The sequence below is a fragment of the Semicossyphus pulcher genome, unplaced genomic scaffold (genome assembly GCF_022749685.1).
Source record: "Semicossyphus pulcher isolate SPU_LCO1_2020_fin unplaced genomic scaffold, fSemPul1.0.p SCAF_11, whole genome shotgun sequence".
Classification (NCBI taxonomy): domain Eukaryota; kingdom Metazoa; phylum Chordata; class Actinopteri; order Labriformes; family Labridae; genus Semicossyphus; species Semicossyphus pulcher.
This window is the reverse complement of record NW_027211615.1, coordinates 26202501-26216892: the sequence shown is the minus strand read 5'-3', so window position 1 is coordinate 26216892 and position 14392 is coordinate 26202501. Positions and strand designations below refer to the sequence as shown.

The window sequence follows — 14392 nt, the reverse complement described above, 5'->3', positions numbered from 1 at the left end:
AAAGGGAAACGAGCTTAGACATCCATCCATCCATTATCTATACCGCTTATCCTGTCGTGGGGGGGGTGGAGCCTATCCAAGCTGTCATTGGGCGAGAGGCGGGGTTACACCCTGGACTGATCGCCTGTCAATCACAGAGCTGACAAACAAAGACAGATGACCTTTCACGCTCACATTCACACCTACGGGCAATTTAGAGTCACCATTGAACCTAACGAGCATGTCTTTGGAGCGTAGGAGGACGCTGAAGGGAACCCACACATGCACGGGGAGAACATGCAAGGTCCACACAGAAAGGCCCTCGGACTAGAAACACTGCTCCAGTGTGCAGCCCCCTTTATCCAAATGAACTGACATTTTTGCAAGATTATTTGCATAGATTTGGACTTCTTTCTGTGCACAGGTAGAACATGTTCCATAGTACACTTCCTCAGTTTACAAAGCTACAACATACATGCATTTAAAAGATTCCTATTCACAAGGTCAAAGGACCATGATTGTTAATAATGCATGAATGAAGTTTCTCAGTCATCATCAGGTCACAGTAATTCGAAGCTTAATCCAAACGGCAGCTGGACTTGGTTGAAGCTCTTGAAGACGTTTCAACACTCATCAGAAGTTTAGAACTTCAGTTTCGGCCTTTCGAGAGCTGAAACATCTTCAAGAACTTCAACCAAGTCCAGCTGCCGTTTGGATTAAGCTTACATACCTTTCCTTGTCGCACGTAAGAAGCTTGAAAAGCTTGAAAAATATAGTGCAAGAAGTCATCCTCTTATTTCCCTGGTATAGATCTTGACTTCTACTCGTACTGCTTCATTGGGAAGGGCCACTTCCCAGTCAAGGGAATTCCAACACTGGGAAGGGGTTTAAGATGGCGTAACAGCTGTTTGGTTGAAACATAAACCTGTCTTCTGTGTGTGAACAGTGTATGGCAGACAGGGTGAGACTATCTGTGAGTCTGTGGTGGAGAGATATTTCTCAGACATCAGCCTGCAAACATCCCTGGGTCATAATTAATTCAACAAATGCGTTCCCATCACGATTGCGTAATTTCTTTCCAGATGAAAAAACCTCTCTGACTAAGACAAGCATGAAAGAGGTTTTTTTGTGTGTGTGTGAGCGAGAATGTTTTTTCATTTTCTCTGTTGAAACTTGCTGTTTTTATTCAGCATTCCTAATTGAATATGTCACCATTTGCATAAAATACTTGGATGAAAACAGAGTTTCAGGCTCTGGTTAAGAGTGTCAGCTAAATGCCAACAATTATAACGGTGAATGTGCTTACAGGGGTGTTATTCATCAGATAATTAAAGGAAGGAGACCAGAGGTGATGGTCTATATTTAACCATCACAGATACTAACAGCCCTCCAAATCAACAACACCAGACGCTGCTCTAATACAGTCTGAAGCATTTCAGTGAGTATAAAAACTAAAAAGATAAAACCGGATCAAAGGACTCTAATTTAATGCAACAACTTTCATGTGGAAATCAAGAGAAGAACGCCCTGGTTTTATGTAGAGCGGCGACCGGCCTGAACAAACATGATACACTCACAAGTTAGAATGAAGAATAAAGCACCAAAAATAATTAAGTTTCATTAATTTCAAAGCAGGAAGAAGAATCTCAGCAGATCAGAGCAACTTTAGAGACACTGCTTCAGGTGTTCTGTCGACTTCTCCACTTCCACCTCTGCATGTCTCCTTTTCATTGATTCCAATGCCACAGTGTCACGACAAGAAATCAGAAAGGAACGGGAGGTTTCTGTCCTTTTTTTAATCCACTGTTGCTCCAATTTGCAGAATTTCTGCATTTCTTGGTCGGTGATTGAAGAGAAAGCACAGCAGGCTAAAGGATCGTTGTGTCCTGATGTGTTCAGTAACCCAAGGCTCCATAGTTTCTGACACTATTTGGTCCAATTTCCCAGTAAAGACGCCCAGACATGTGTGACAGCACTGTGATAAACTGCCACAGAAGTTAGACTCTAAACATCACAGTATAGTGGGACATTTTGGGAATGTCATCTGGATTCTGGCCGAGTTTGACAAAGAAAGTCAACACCATTTAAAAAAATATCACTTTTATGAATATCTATTATAAATAACTTCCTAATTCACATTTTTAAACCTCAAAAAACTGTGTCAAACAATGTTGTGTTGTGTTGTTGTTCGCCTGATGAAGGTCTGGTACCGAAACGTTGCAAATAAATATCATTTCTGCAAGTTCAGACAGTGTGGGGGAGTTTACACTTTTGTTGTAGTTTGACCTGTTCCTCTCCTACGCACTTGTTTTGAAACGGATGTGCGAAGCGTTTTTTCAACATTTTTAAATCTACAATTCAGAAATGTAACAGAGTCTGCCCTTTTAGATTCCTAATAGACACTAGACCTTTTTACGATAACATTTCGCCACAGTGCCGTAACGAAGCTTCGCCTTTGTGCCACCTTTTAGGTTGAACAAAGCAACGGAAGCAAAACGTGCGCGAGGTGTAAACAGACAGCATGTCCTTCACATACACACGCACGGTGCTGTCACTCTGTTACTACCATTCCGCCTCTGTGCGTTTCACACAGAAGACAGCGGTGTAATAATCCCGCCTTAAACTGGCAGTGTAAAAGGGTAAAGAAGTTAACGGCTGCAGACCAAAATCAGAGCAATGAAACATGTGACATTGAAGTAAGTAGGTTGCTAAGCTAGGTAGCTTCTTCAAACATCTAGTTCATATAGCTTCTTGTTACATGCTCTGGTGCCTTGTTGTTTTCTGTCCTAAACACCCACTGCCCAAAGTCTGATCCCCACAAACGTCCCACTGCAGCAACATATAAAACACAGGCTGAGGGCAGAGTCTCTGCAGACACAGCCACAAACCTCAGCAGGTCATAAGTGATGATTGATAGGGACTGTTTTTATCTGAGTCTATGCATTGTTTTCAAAGCTTTATCACACGATTCAGTCGCTGTGACGAGGCTTATGACTGTGAACTTGTTCTTCTCTCTAGTGGTCAAATATTACTTAAAGAAAAGCTTTCAGATCGGGTTGGAAAAAGGATTTTAATATCCAGCCTTCTGCTGCCACTTGTCGATGCCAATTTCCTTCCATCTACTCAGCTACGACTTACCTTGTATGACAATTAACATTAGGAAAGGCTTTTACTGCTAACATCCTTTCTTAAATCATGCCTAACATCCTTACCCTATTAAAAATACATCCCTTACTGTTGGTGCACATGTCCTTCTTTGTTCCCCCATTCTCTCCCCTTCCTCAAAGTCTCACCTCTCTATCATTATCGTCATTACCTGTTCAGCTACACGCGTTGAAGAGTCTGATAATGGATTCTAAATTATACCCTGTTGCAACAACCTTGTAGAAAAGTAGACGCGTGAATGGACACTTGATGTTGAAGGCAGGAATTGGGGGTGGAGTGAGTATGAAAATACTTGACAGTGACATGGGTAAATAGCAGGTTTCAGTAATGTAAGGAGAGTCGAAGAGGTGCAAATGGAAAGAGTGATGAGAAGATGAGAGGAGTGAGAGAGGAGTGGACACGACACGAGAGCCTTTTAACACCGCCTGCCCAACTCTGCAGCCATCTTTATTGTAGCGTCACTTTATTATCTTATATGGCATCTATATTAGCAGAAAAGAAATGGTGCTAATTTATGCAAAAAAACGTTTTCACAATTTAGCTTTCATTTATATTTAATTCAGTATCAGCAATTGTTGACAGAGATTAAGACCTACAGAAATAATAAAACGTAATTTATATGACACTTAAAAAGGAATGAAATTAATACAAATGTAGCTGGAAAAATAAACAACAAATAAGGCTGGTGAAACTAAGTAAGAAGGAATCAGGGTTATTAATTAAGTACATTAAATAATTTAAAGATACATTTTACAGAACTAAAAGCATTATAACAAAACTGCCGGTCTAAAAGAAGACCAACATTTTAAAATAAATTTTCCAAGCATGAATGGCATAAACTAAAAGCTTCCTCTGATTATTTCTGACTAATGATGTTTTTTATTACCAATTAAACCTGCTGGCATTTCCAGTGATGCATTCAAATTGATTGTTTATCTGATCAACTGTCAGAAACAAAGACAGATCTAATATATTATGATAGAAGACGAGGGAAACAATTCAATTTGATCCTTGAACCAATTAAATATAATCATTATTTTTGCTCAAAAAACGATTTTATAAAAAATAAATGATCAAAATAGCTGCTGTAAGTTTGTATTGATCAAATAATCCACACACACAGTTGAGGGTTTTGGCTCTGGATCACATCATAAAAATAAACTGTGGAAGGAGATAATTTATGTGAATGACTGGAGGCAGGTCCACGCACAAATAAGGAATAATTAACACGTCTAACTTGAGCAGGAGTCATTGTAGAGCTTCTTGGGGTGCGTTCACACCTGAACGCTTTGGTCCGGACTTTACTCCGAAAGCCCGGTTCGTTCGGACAGGTGAGAACACTCATTCGAAGAACATAATCAGACTTAAAGTAGACACCTAATATAGGAGGCAAACCAAAACGCTGTGCATTGTGGGTTGTTAACGGGTGCTGACACTGGCAGAGACAGCCACACAGCAACATGAGGAGAGGACAGACTTGGGGGAGCGACGAGGAAATGCACAAGAATATGGAGGTATTCAAGTAGTTCAGTGAAAAACTAAAGGTGAATGGAAGTGATCGAAAAGTGATCAAATATACATTAAAGTCCACGATTCTCTCTCTTCTTGTGCTCTCTCTCTTTGTTTACTTTAGTGAGTTTTCCCCAGTGGGAATTCTGACCAATCAGAGAGCAGCTTCCTCACACATCAAAACTTCTGTTCCACTGGTAAGAGCTGCCGTGAGAACTCAAATTAAACTGGAGGCAAAATGCAACTTTTTATTGGATCAAACAAACGGACTTTAGGTGTGAATGCGCCCTCAGATCACTGGTTTTGGCCTTCCTGGTTTTTGTTGTTTAAGTTGTAATTTTCATGCATCAGTGTGCCAGTCATCTTGGACATAAAGGTTGAAGCTTGGTGACGTTTTCAAACTAACTATATTAATGTTCAGATGTCAGCCCAGCTGAGGGTTAACCCAAGATTTCCTCCAGTGATTGCACTGTTCAGAAGAGAAGTAACCCTCTTGTTTAACCTTTGTTTTATCTCAATTCTTCTGTAAGAACTTATAATCAAGTCTTACATTTGTGTCCACAAAACTTGCAGGCGTGGCTGCAGGGCAGAAAGCATTTGGCTGGATCGCTTGAATGCCTTGAGGCACAGTCTAAGAAATGTTTACTCTGCTTTTAAGCAGGGAAGAAGCAAAAAGCCAGAGAAGACTAACCCATTTTTACTGCCAGCTAATAAAGATGGTTCACTGTATACAAAGCAGCTCTGAGGAGACTCCCAAGAAACACAGACAGCTCCTCTGTAATGTGAGTGCTGACTCTGCAACTGGAATATCTAGTGCTTAGAGGAAAATAAAGAAACAGGAGGGAAAACGCTGGTTGGCTCGGCCTCTGATAGTCCGGAGCTGAAGGGCAGTGTTCCTGCTCGGGCATTGTTAGGAAACACAGGAGAACGGAAAAGGGAGAGTTTGATGGGATGTGATAGAAGGTGAGGAAGACTTACGTTGGCCCCACTGGCCGCTGTTAGGGTTCAGGTAGTTCGGGTACAGCCCTTGGGGTTTGTCCATGCGGTTTAGTACTTTCCGGATGTTCATTACCTGAAAAGAGATAAACCACAAATACTGAATATGAAGGAAAAGCTCACTTCAAGCACCACTTCACTTAAAAGAAACAGTACGTTAAGTGAATAAACGCAACTCTGGCAGCACAAGTAATGGAAATATCGAAATTGCAATCCGGCCAAGTGCACCATCGGAAGAGCAGAGGCTGCAAATTATGTAAAATGTGTGACTAAAAAGCATTTTAATGAAGTACGGTAGAGCTGCAGAGTCTGACATACAAATCTGTATTTCCAGATGTAATAAAAGCTGTTTGCGTTTGGTACAGGATTACATGAGGATTTATATAGTCCTTATAGTTGAAATAAAATGATCACTCCCACTAATATTGAATCAAATCGGGATATTAATGTCCATCAAAATAACCGCAATTTGCCCGTATCGTGTAGCCCTATATATTAAACTATGTACTGATTGAAACTGTTATGTTATTTAAAGACTCCCTCCAGTGAAAATCCAGTGTTTAACCTTGTAAACATCTCCATGTGGTGTTCTTCACGTGCTACAAGACATATCAGGGACAACATCAGCAGTCATCTCCATGGCTGGGCCTGTCTGCTTTTAAACTGCAGTGTGCCAAGGACAGGCTGAACAACACGTTTTCAGATTGGCAGGTTTGAGACGTCACAAACCTAAGGAGCCAATCCCATTAATGGAAGGGGTGATGCTATGCATATCCTTATGTGTAACCTATGGCAACCACAATCAGCTGTAACCGTCATCGTAATTTTTGCAAACTCACGTTAAAGTTACTACTACTAATTACTACATTGCAAGCCTGCTAAGTTTCAGCAAGTTGCCATTAAACGATGGCAGAGACGTGTTTTGTTTTCGCGGAGTGGGCGGTTGGAAATTCGCATATTGGGCGGGGCCTCAGGAGATGCCTTAGGAGGATTTTTACAGGGTAATTAAACGTATTTTGCAGAAAAAACATATCAGACACAATTTAATATTTTGACCAGAGTATTTTATACGTCTTAAACATGACTGGAGCTGCTCTTTAATAAATATCTACATGGGCAAATAAGGTAAGGGTGAAGAGTCTGGTGTGCTCAGCAGTTTTCACTCTCAAAGTTCCAACAAATACTTCTAAAGTGCAGGAGTGCAAGTTAAAATCCTGTGCAAACGCAGCCATTTCGAGTGGAAAAAGAAATATTATCTATTCTTCCATGTGTCTGTTACCTTCTGTGCAAACTCAGGATTTCCTGAGAGTTTGCTGAGATGCATAAACTCCAGATGCAGGGTGCCGTACTCTGCCAGGATGCTGCTGCCGCCCGATGCCCACGGCCAGTTCCTTCCAATACCACTGGACAGAAAGGGAAAGAGAGGACAGAAGTTTTAGTCTGAAAAAGACACGCTGAACAATTTGAAACCTCAAAGTGTTTCACAATCTCTCCACGTTTTAGTGAAGCTTCTTTTGAGCCACATAAAGAGCATCCTCGTGCTAACGCGTGTAGTTTTTAATTCTTACAAACACAAGCAAATCCTTTGTGGTAAAAAAACACACGAGAATAAAATGTGAGTCATGCATTCATCAGCACGCAGCAAAACCTGACAGCTTAAAAGAGGCGATAAATCTTCAAAAAGTCACTCTAAGACTCTCAGTGACTCAGCAGTCGTACTTTAAATTGTGACTAAAATGTTCCTGTTATTTTAGAAAGCCATTAATATTCCTCATCTTGGTGACATTTTCAAACAGATTCTTAAAATGGATGCAGCCTGCGTTACATTAGTGACACGACAACCTGACTTCACACTCCATCTGTCATATTCGTGGATGATTTTGTTTGGTTCTTTTCACACACTTGACTTTGGCAGCACATCTTATCCTTGCCTGTATCCGCCTGTCAATCAGAGCTGGAAGGACCCCGCCCTCTCCCCCTTATAAATCTCTAATCGTATGTGAGAGATACCAACCCTGGCATGCTTGACAAGGACAGAAGACCGAGCAACATGCTGTGTGTGTGTCTGCTGGATCATTAGAGCCACTGACAGATCACTTCCAGGCCAAGGACTGATGCCTCTGGTGGCGAGGCTTCAAGAATCTCCTCATGAATACACATTAACAATTCAGCACACTGTGAAACACACAGCAGGATGTCGGCACTGCTACAAGTGGACGCATGGACATGAACTGCACACTCGGGACACATCCAACAAATGAGAAAAAGGAGGAGGAGGAGAAGTGTGTGAATTGGGAGAAGAGCCATAAACGCACACACATACACACACACACACACACACACACACACACACACACACACACATACACACAGCTCTTCAGCGAGGTGCATGAACATACTAATTATCCCCCCTTCAACTCATCATGCTGCACAAGCCATAATTTGTTTCCCATTACACCATGGATTTAATCAAGTCAACCAAACACAGAGAGGACCACAGCAGCACCAGGCAGCGAGCAGAGGCACACACACCCGGGTCAGAGAACACAACTGCTGAGGGAGACGTCCCTGATTAAGTGGGGAGCTGTGTGTTTGTTAGCTTTAGGCTGCTGCAGACATTAAAATCTGCAATTACCTGCACACAAGATGAATATAGGCTCAGTATATGGCAAGCTTTTTAACACTTGAGCATGAATACAAAATCAACATGCCCCTTATGTAAATTTGATTAAGTTACACGGGTAGCAATTCTAAAAATAGACATCTACACTTATTTTCTCAACATTCAACAATTATATCTACCTGTGAAAATATCTTTAAGGGGGGGGGGGGGTATTATAATTTCCAGCTTTAGATTTCACTCTGATACCTGTGGAGTAGCTTAGCATAATTAACAGTTAAAAATAACTCATCATGACTCAGTCAGCTCTGTCTCTTTAAGAAACCCCGCCCCTACAAGCCCGCTTTCTTCTGATTGGCCAGCTCTCTGAAGCCTTGTCGGCCAAGACTAAACGTCACTTTTTGGATTTGAAATGAATGTCTGGAGCTCTTATCCTTTGGAAAAGTAAACACTGATGTCTTTCCTTCACAGCCAAAAAAACTTTCTCCAAGACATATTTATCCAGCTTGACGAGCAGAGCCGTTGAGCAGAGCGGTGGAGGGTAAAAAAATTCTGAGGGAGACTGAGCTGCTGTTCCACCACTTTGTGACATCACAAAGTGAAGCGACTGGAGAAGTCTGTCTGAAACCTGGCGTTCACAGCAGCCTGCAGACACAGACTTTTTTAGCAGGGGATTACTCCAACATACTTTTACCTATAAATTTGAAACTTCACCCACGTTTAGTGTGGACATCCGACATTGTAACTTTATATATATGTGAAACAGCATAACACCCCCTCTTTAATGTGCCAAAAAGGTTGTATCAATATTTTAAATGTCAAATTTAACACTTCAAAAATGACATTTTGCCATCTTGAAATATCATTTCCATTAGTGAAAATCACATGACTACTACTGAAATTTAAAAGGGCTTGCCACACTATCGCACGTAGCTGACATGATGTATTGTTAATGCAAATCCATTACACACAGTGGGTTGTAGAGAAGAACATTATTCCTTTATCTCCTCTCTCACCGCCGCCTCCGCTTCTCCTCAGTCATCTGCAGACTTTGATCTTTCTATCCATCTTTTTCAATCCTTTTATAAACCCTGTGATGAACGATAAATCTCTTCTCTTTGTAGGGGGTTGGCGGGGAGGTAAACACACACCTTACCGACTCACCCCTGTCCACCCCCAATCCCTCCCAAAGCCCCGCCGTGAGAAAACACTAAATCCCTGTTAAGGAGAACAAAACAAAGACAGCAGGTGAAAGCCGCTGCGTAAATCCAACAGACACAAACCAATGAAGAGCAGATAGAAAGAATAATACCGGAGACGGATAGATGAGGGTGTGTCTGGAATATCATTTCTCTGGCCAGGCTGTCTGCAGGTTTCAGACACATAAATATAAGACTTCAACAAGTTACAGAAAGTTTTAAAACCAAAGCTGTCATCCCAACCTTCTTCTTTGTGGCTTCTGAAATTATTTAAATACTTGTTTTAAAATCCTCTTACAAATTATAGTTGACTTCATTAGCAATAAAATGCCATCTGTAGCTTAAGGTGGCTTATGATACCTACTGTTAGATGTATAGTGTTGTGTAGCTGACGTTACTGAGTAGGTTTGCTGACCTAATCGCATTAATTATCGACTTGTGATTGTCAGTTGTGGCCTCTGGGGCCATTGTTAATAAAGTTACACAGACTTGCTTTAAAGGACATTAACTCCCAGTAATAAAGTGACTACTTAAAGCAATTGGGATTCAATCTGGTTGCACTTTGACTGAAGAATTGTTAAGAAATCGTAAATACAACTAACCCAAGATCATATTTAAAAAAAATTATTTCAATAAATGAAGTTTCATTGGTGGACGGCCCAAGCATCTATGTTTAGCTAATAAGGTAGTTGCTTTACCGAGGTTAGCACATGTATTCTATATGTACACAGTCCATGGTTGTAGTCCACAAATGGCAAAATAATAGATAAAGAAAAATGTTTGCAGACTCTGTAAAGCAACATGGCATTGCCTGTTAGCTTGTCAACAACACAAGGAAGCAGAATTTTAACCCAAAATTTAGTTAAGAATTAGATGCGTTCAAGTTTACACAAGAAGGTCTCGTTGAACTTTTCTTCATTAAGGTGGCATCTCTTAATAAATCGAACCCTGTACTGGATTAACAACACCTACAAGACTTGATATTACGAGACACAAATGGCAGCAGTTTGAGGATGTTAAAGAAAGCAAATGGGACACTAATCAGCAAACGCCGCTGATGCCTGAGGGGTAAAATAAAAGTCATCACAGTCTGACTCCTCACTGAGCCTGCTCCAATAAAACCTCACACTGAACGAACTGTGATTGAAATGAGTAACGATTAATAATGCATGATGGTAAACCAAATTAAATCACTGGGTCAGGGCGCTGCCTCTGCTCTCATTTGGGTGAAACGAAGCACATGTCTGTTTTCTGATGGAAACTCGTTGTTCCACTCTCTTCCTGTGCTGGGATTTCACAACTGGCATCCGTCCATTGGCATACAGCTCAGTACAACTGTATTAGTCCATCTGACGGGAGTCCACTGTTGTGTTTGACTACTGATGCAGATGTCCTGCTGGCCCAGTTTCACGGGCACTGTTAACAACCAGCCTGTTCTACATCCTTTTTCCCCCCATGGGATGCAATGAGACTTATTCAACCTCTAAACTATAGACAGTTTGCTTTATAAACTCTCCTTGCACTTCAGACTCTACCACAATCGTGTAAATATACTGTACAGGTGGGCACAGTCTGAGCGTTATAGAAGACGTAAGGCACGTGGAATTAACTACATAAAACAATGATTTGACTAATTAGTTTCTTCTTTTGCTTGTTTTTTTTGCAATCCCAGTTGGCTTCATTTCCACAGCAGCCGGGAGAATAGAGACTCATATCAAAGCTGGCTGAATGAAAGGTCTCAGTTTGTTGAATTACATTAATGAACACGAGGCACAGAGGTGCATCTCACTTTCATCACTGACTGTTTTTTTTGGTAAAACGTTGCACTTATGAGCCGTGCTTTTAACCAACCAGTAGGAACACTCACTGAATAACACTAAGTCATTCTCTTTACTTGATTTTCCCTGCAAACTAGATTGAAAATGTTAATGAAATGTTCATCATAAACCAGGAGATGAGCCAGCATCATCCGCATCTGATGGGACTGATATTATTCAGTTTGTTTGGCTAATAGGAGCCCATGGCAATTTTAATTAATTTGCTTAGCCAACGTTTCATCATGTTTCATAACTTTTGTCATGAGAATAATAAATCAGCCCAGTCAGGAATAAATGAACAATCTTTCTTTTAGATATTCTAGGAAACATCATGATACATTTAGTAATTAAAGAGGATGTTTGGCACCAATATTTCAATCTCAGCTTTCTGTTTTTAGGAGCTTTTAAGGATGTCTACAAAGCCACAGTCAACCAAAGTCCAACCATCTCTACGCCATGGGAGATGGAAACAGTCAAAGTATGGGATTGCTAAACATACTGATGTATGGGTGGCAGATTTCAGTCCGGGGCACAACTGTTTAACAGTAATAGGACAATCTGGCAAACTGCTGGTTAACAGGGCTCTGGTTAAGCTGGTTGGGCTTGAGGACCAAAGGTTTTCAGGTGGCCCAGTATCAGGGGTGATAAAGGGGAGTTGTGGCTGACCTGTTCTCTGATTGGAGAGACAGGGTTATAAACACAATGCCATTACAAATTGACAACACGAGTTATCCAGAAAGATCATAAATTAACCTTGGCATCAAATTGTTCTGCCAGTTACTGTTTCAACAATGAACTTTAAAAGTCAAAATGTATCAATTTCTATGCTACAACAAGTTTTACAAGCTAACAAACAATAGCAAACAACAAAGTCGGATCAAACTGGAAATGCAAGATCATTGGCTAAGTTGCTTGCAAGAAATCTACAATGTAAAAATGCAGGGGTGTCTAAACTTAAAGATATAATCTCGAAGATTTTCATTTAAAGTCATTATCTATTGCTGAATGAGGTAACACAAGTCTGGTGCGACTTTCATGAAAAAAATCACAAGTAGCACCCAGTTAGTGACACGTTTTCCATCAGCCAGCAGTGGTTGGTCTGCCAGAGAGGGTAGGCGGAGCTAAGCGGCTGCTTTTCCGCTCTCTGCAAGTGTTGTGAGTAAACAGTAATCTACTATGGCTGAACAAACAGAGAAAAGATCGATGACTACAGATACAACTTCAACAAGAAGTGAAAATCCAAAGAAAAAGAAACAAACTCGACGCTCAGATGAAGCAAACAGTCTGAAAAGGAAAGCGACCGTCAGCCAGGAAAATCAAGAGTTACAACCGGAGCCAACCGTGGACGTCTGGTTATCTGGGACATACGCGCCCGCAATTGCCTTTTATCGCCATTAGACCAAATAGAATGAAACTGAGAACTTCATCTTTAAGTCAGGAGACATAGCCTGGAAATAAAAATTAAAATACATAATGTATCTCAGACAGCTGGACTCCCCTGAAATGCTGTTAAAGAATATTTTAACAACTTAAGCAGGAATGTCAATCACGACAATCTAATGCAGCATATTTTCTCTGTATTGTGCCGCCCTGCTGTTCAGCCAAGAAACCAAAAACCAAGAGCTTAAGGGTTCCCTGCCACAAACAGACCCAAAGCCTTGACCCAGAAAAAAAACTAGGTCATTACAGATTGATGCCACTGTGAATTATGAGAGTTTGCATCGGAGGACATATTCCAGTCCTCTTGAAGTCTTGTCTATCTTGTTTGTCCTTTCGGGGGTGTCCAATCTTTTCATTATTCAGCCCCTCACACCCGCAGCCATTTCCTGGCCAGCTGTGAAATGACAAATCGCAGCCGGCTCATTTTATGCCCTCCAGACCATTCTCCAGTCCAACAACTGTGATTTTAATTCTGTGGTGCCGAGCAGTAACCTGGAAAAACAGAAAAGGCTTTCCATCTCCATAAATTAGCGTGTCAAACCAGGAAGTGCCCTCTCACGCTCCTCTGGTATTATGTTAGAAAGCACTCCTCCGATTCCTTTGTCCTCTGCCTCTGGATGAAGCCTATATTTTACCTGTTTTTTCTCCTCTCTCACTGCCCTCCTCATCCGGGCCGTGACCTCTGTTTTCCTCTCGCTTTCCCTCCCTCAATTCCTCTTCCTCCCTGTCTTAAAATCCATTGTGCTTCTCCTCCTCCGGGCGCAGAGAAAATGTGAATTGCCATAGATTCACAGTTAGCAACTTAATTAGAGGCTTTAAATCATGGCTGCCTTCCACTGCCTTCGGTTACTGTCAGGGAGAGCTGCACCGAGAGCTACTGTGTGAATTTGTGTGTGTTTGCTTTAAAAAGAAAAACGTCTGGAAACTCTGAATGCCAGACTTTGTTTTGTTGTTAAAAAAGGTGCCTGAGAGCAGTGGAACAGTGTTACCCTTCCAGTAGCATACAAGAATGTACTCATAAGCCCGGCCCCTGAAAGAACACCTGAGGGTCTCTCCCTTTGTCTGTGGGGAACAAACCCCTCGAGCCATTCCTCAAAACTGATAGAACCTTCACTTCAACTTTTTTTAAGATTATTATTTTGGCTTTTGCCTTCATTTGATAGGACAGCTGAAGAGAGACAGGACATGTGGGGGGTGGAGAGTGGGGGGATGACACGCACCAGTTGATTGGCAGACAAGGCATCAAACCTGCAGTCAGTGCGTCGAGGACTGTAGCCTCTGTATAAGGTGCGCCTGCTCTACTAAACAAGCGCCCCACCTTAACTTAAAGAAATCATTAGAACCTTGCAATATACAGTATATTGCCCCATATTAGCTTATATGGACGGTTGCCTTATGTATATACTGAATAAGAGGATAAGTAACAAGAAATAGGAGTGCAGAAATATGTCTACTGTTAAGAGTCGCAATTAACAAAAAATAAATCAGAAACTACTGTTAAAGTACTACTTGTTAACACATTTTATTGTTCTTTAAAAGAATATTAACAAACATTGGTCAATATTTTGTGAATAGACTTGTAACCCACATGTTGAAACATCTAAAATATTGATATTGGTATGGGTAAGGGCCTGATCAGACAGAGCCGCACTGACGCACCGCACTGC

At 41.2% G+C, this 14392-nt stretch overlaps 1 protein-coding gene across 1 annotated transcript in view; it reads right to left on the bottom strand.

Annotated features, from left to right (window-relative positions):
• The window catches only part of man1a1 (mannosidase, alpha, class 1A, member 1), a 163631-nt gene that overhangs the window by 21060 nt on the left and 128179 nt on the right, over positions 1–14392 (bottom strand). Inside the window, exons 6-7 of the mRNA XM_069655905.1 lie at positions 6929–7052; positions 5632–5725 (exon numbers count right to left, since the gene is read on the bottom strand). Of these exons, the coding sequence (XP_069512006.1) occupies positions 5632–5725; positions 6929–7052 (218 nt within the window). The remainder of the gene's footprint in view (positions 1–5631; positions 5726–6928; positions 7053–14392) is intronic.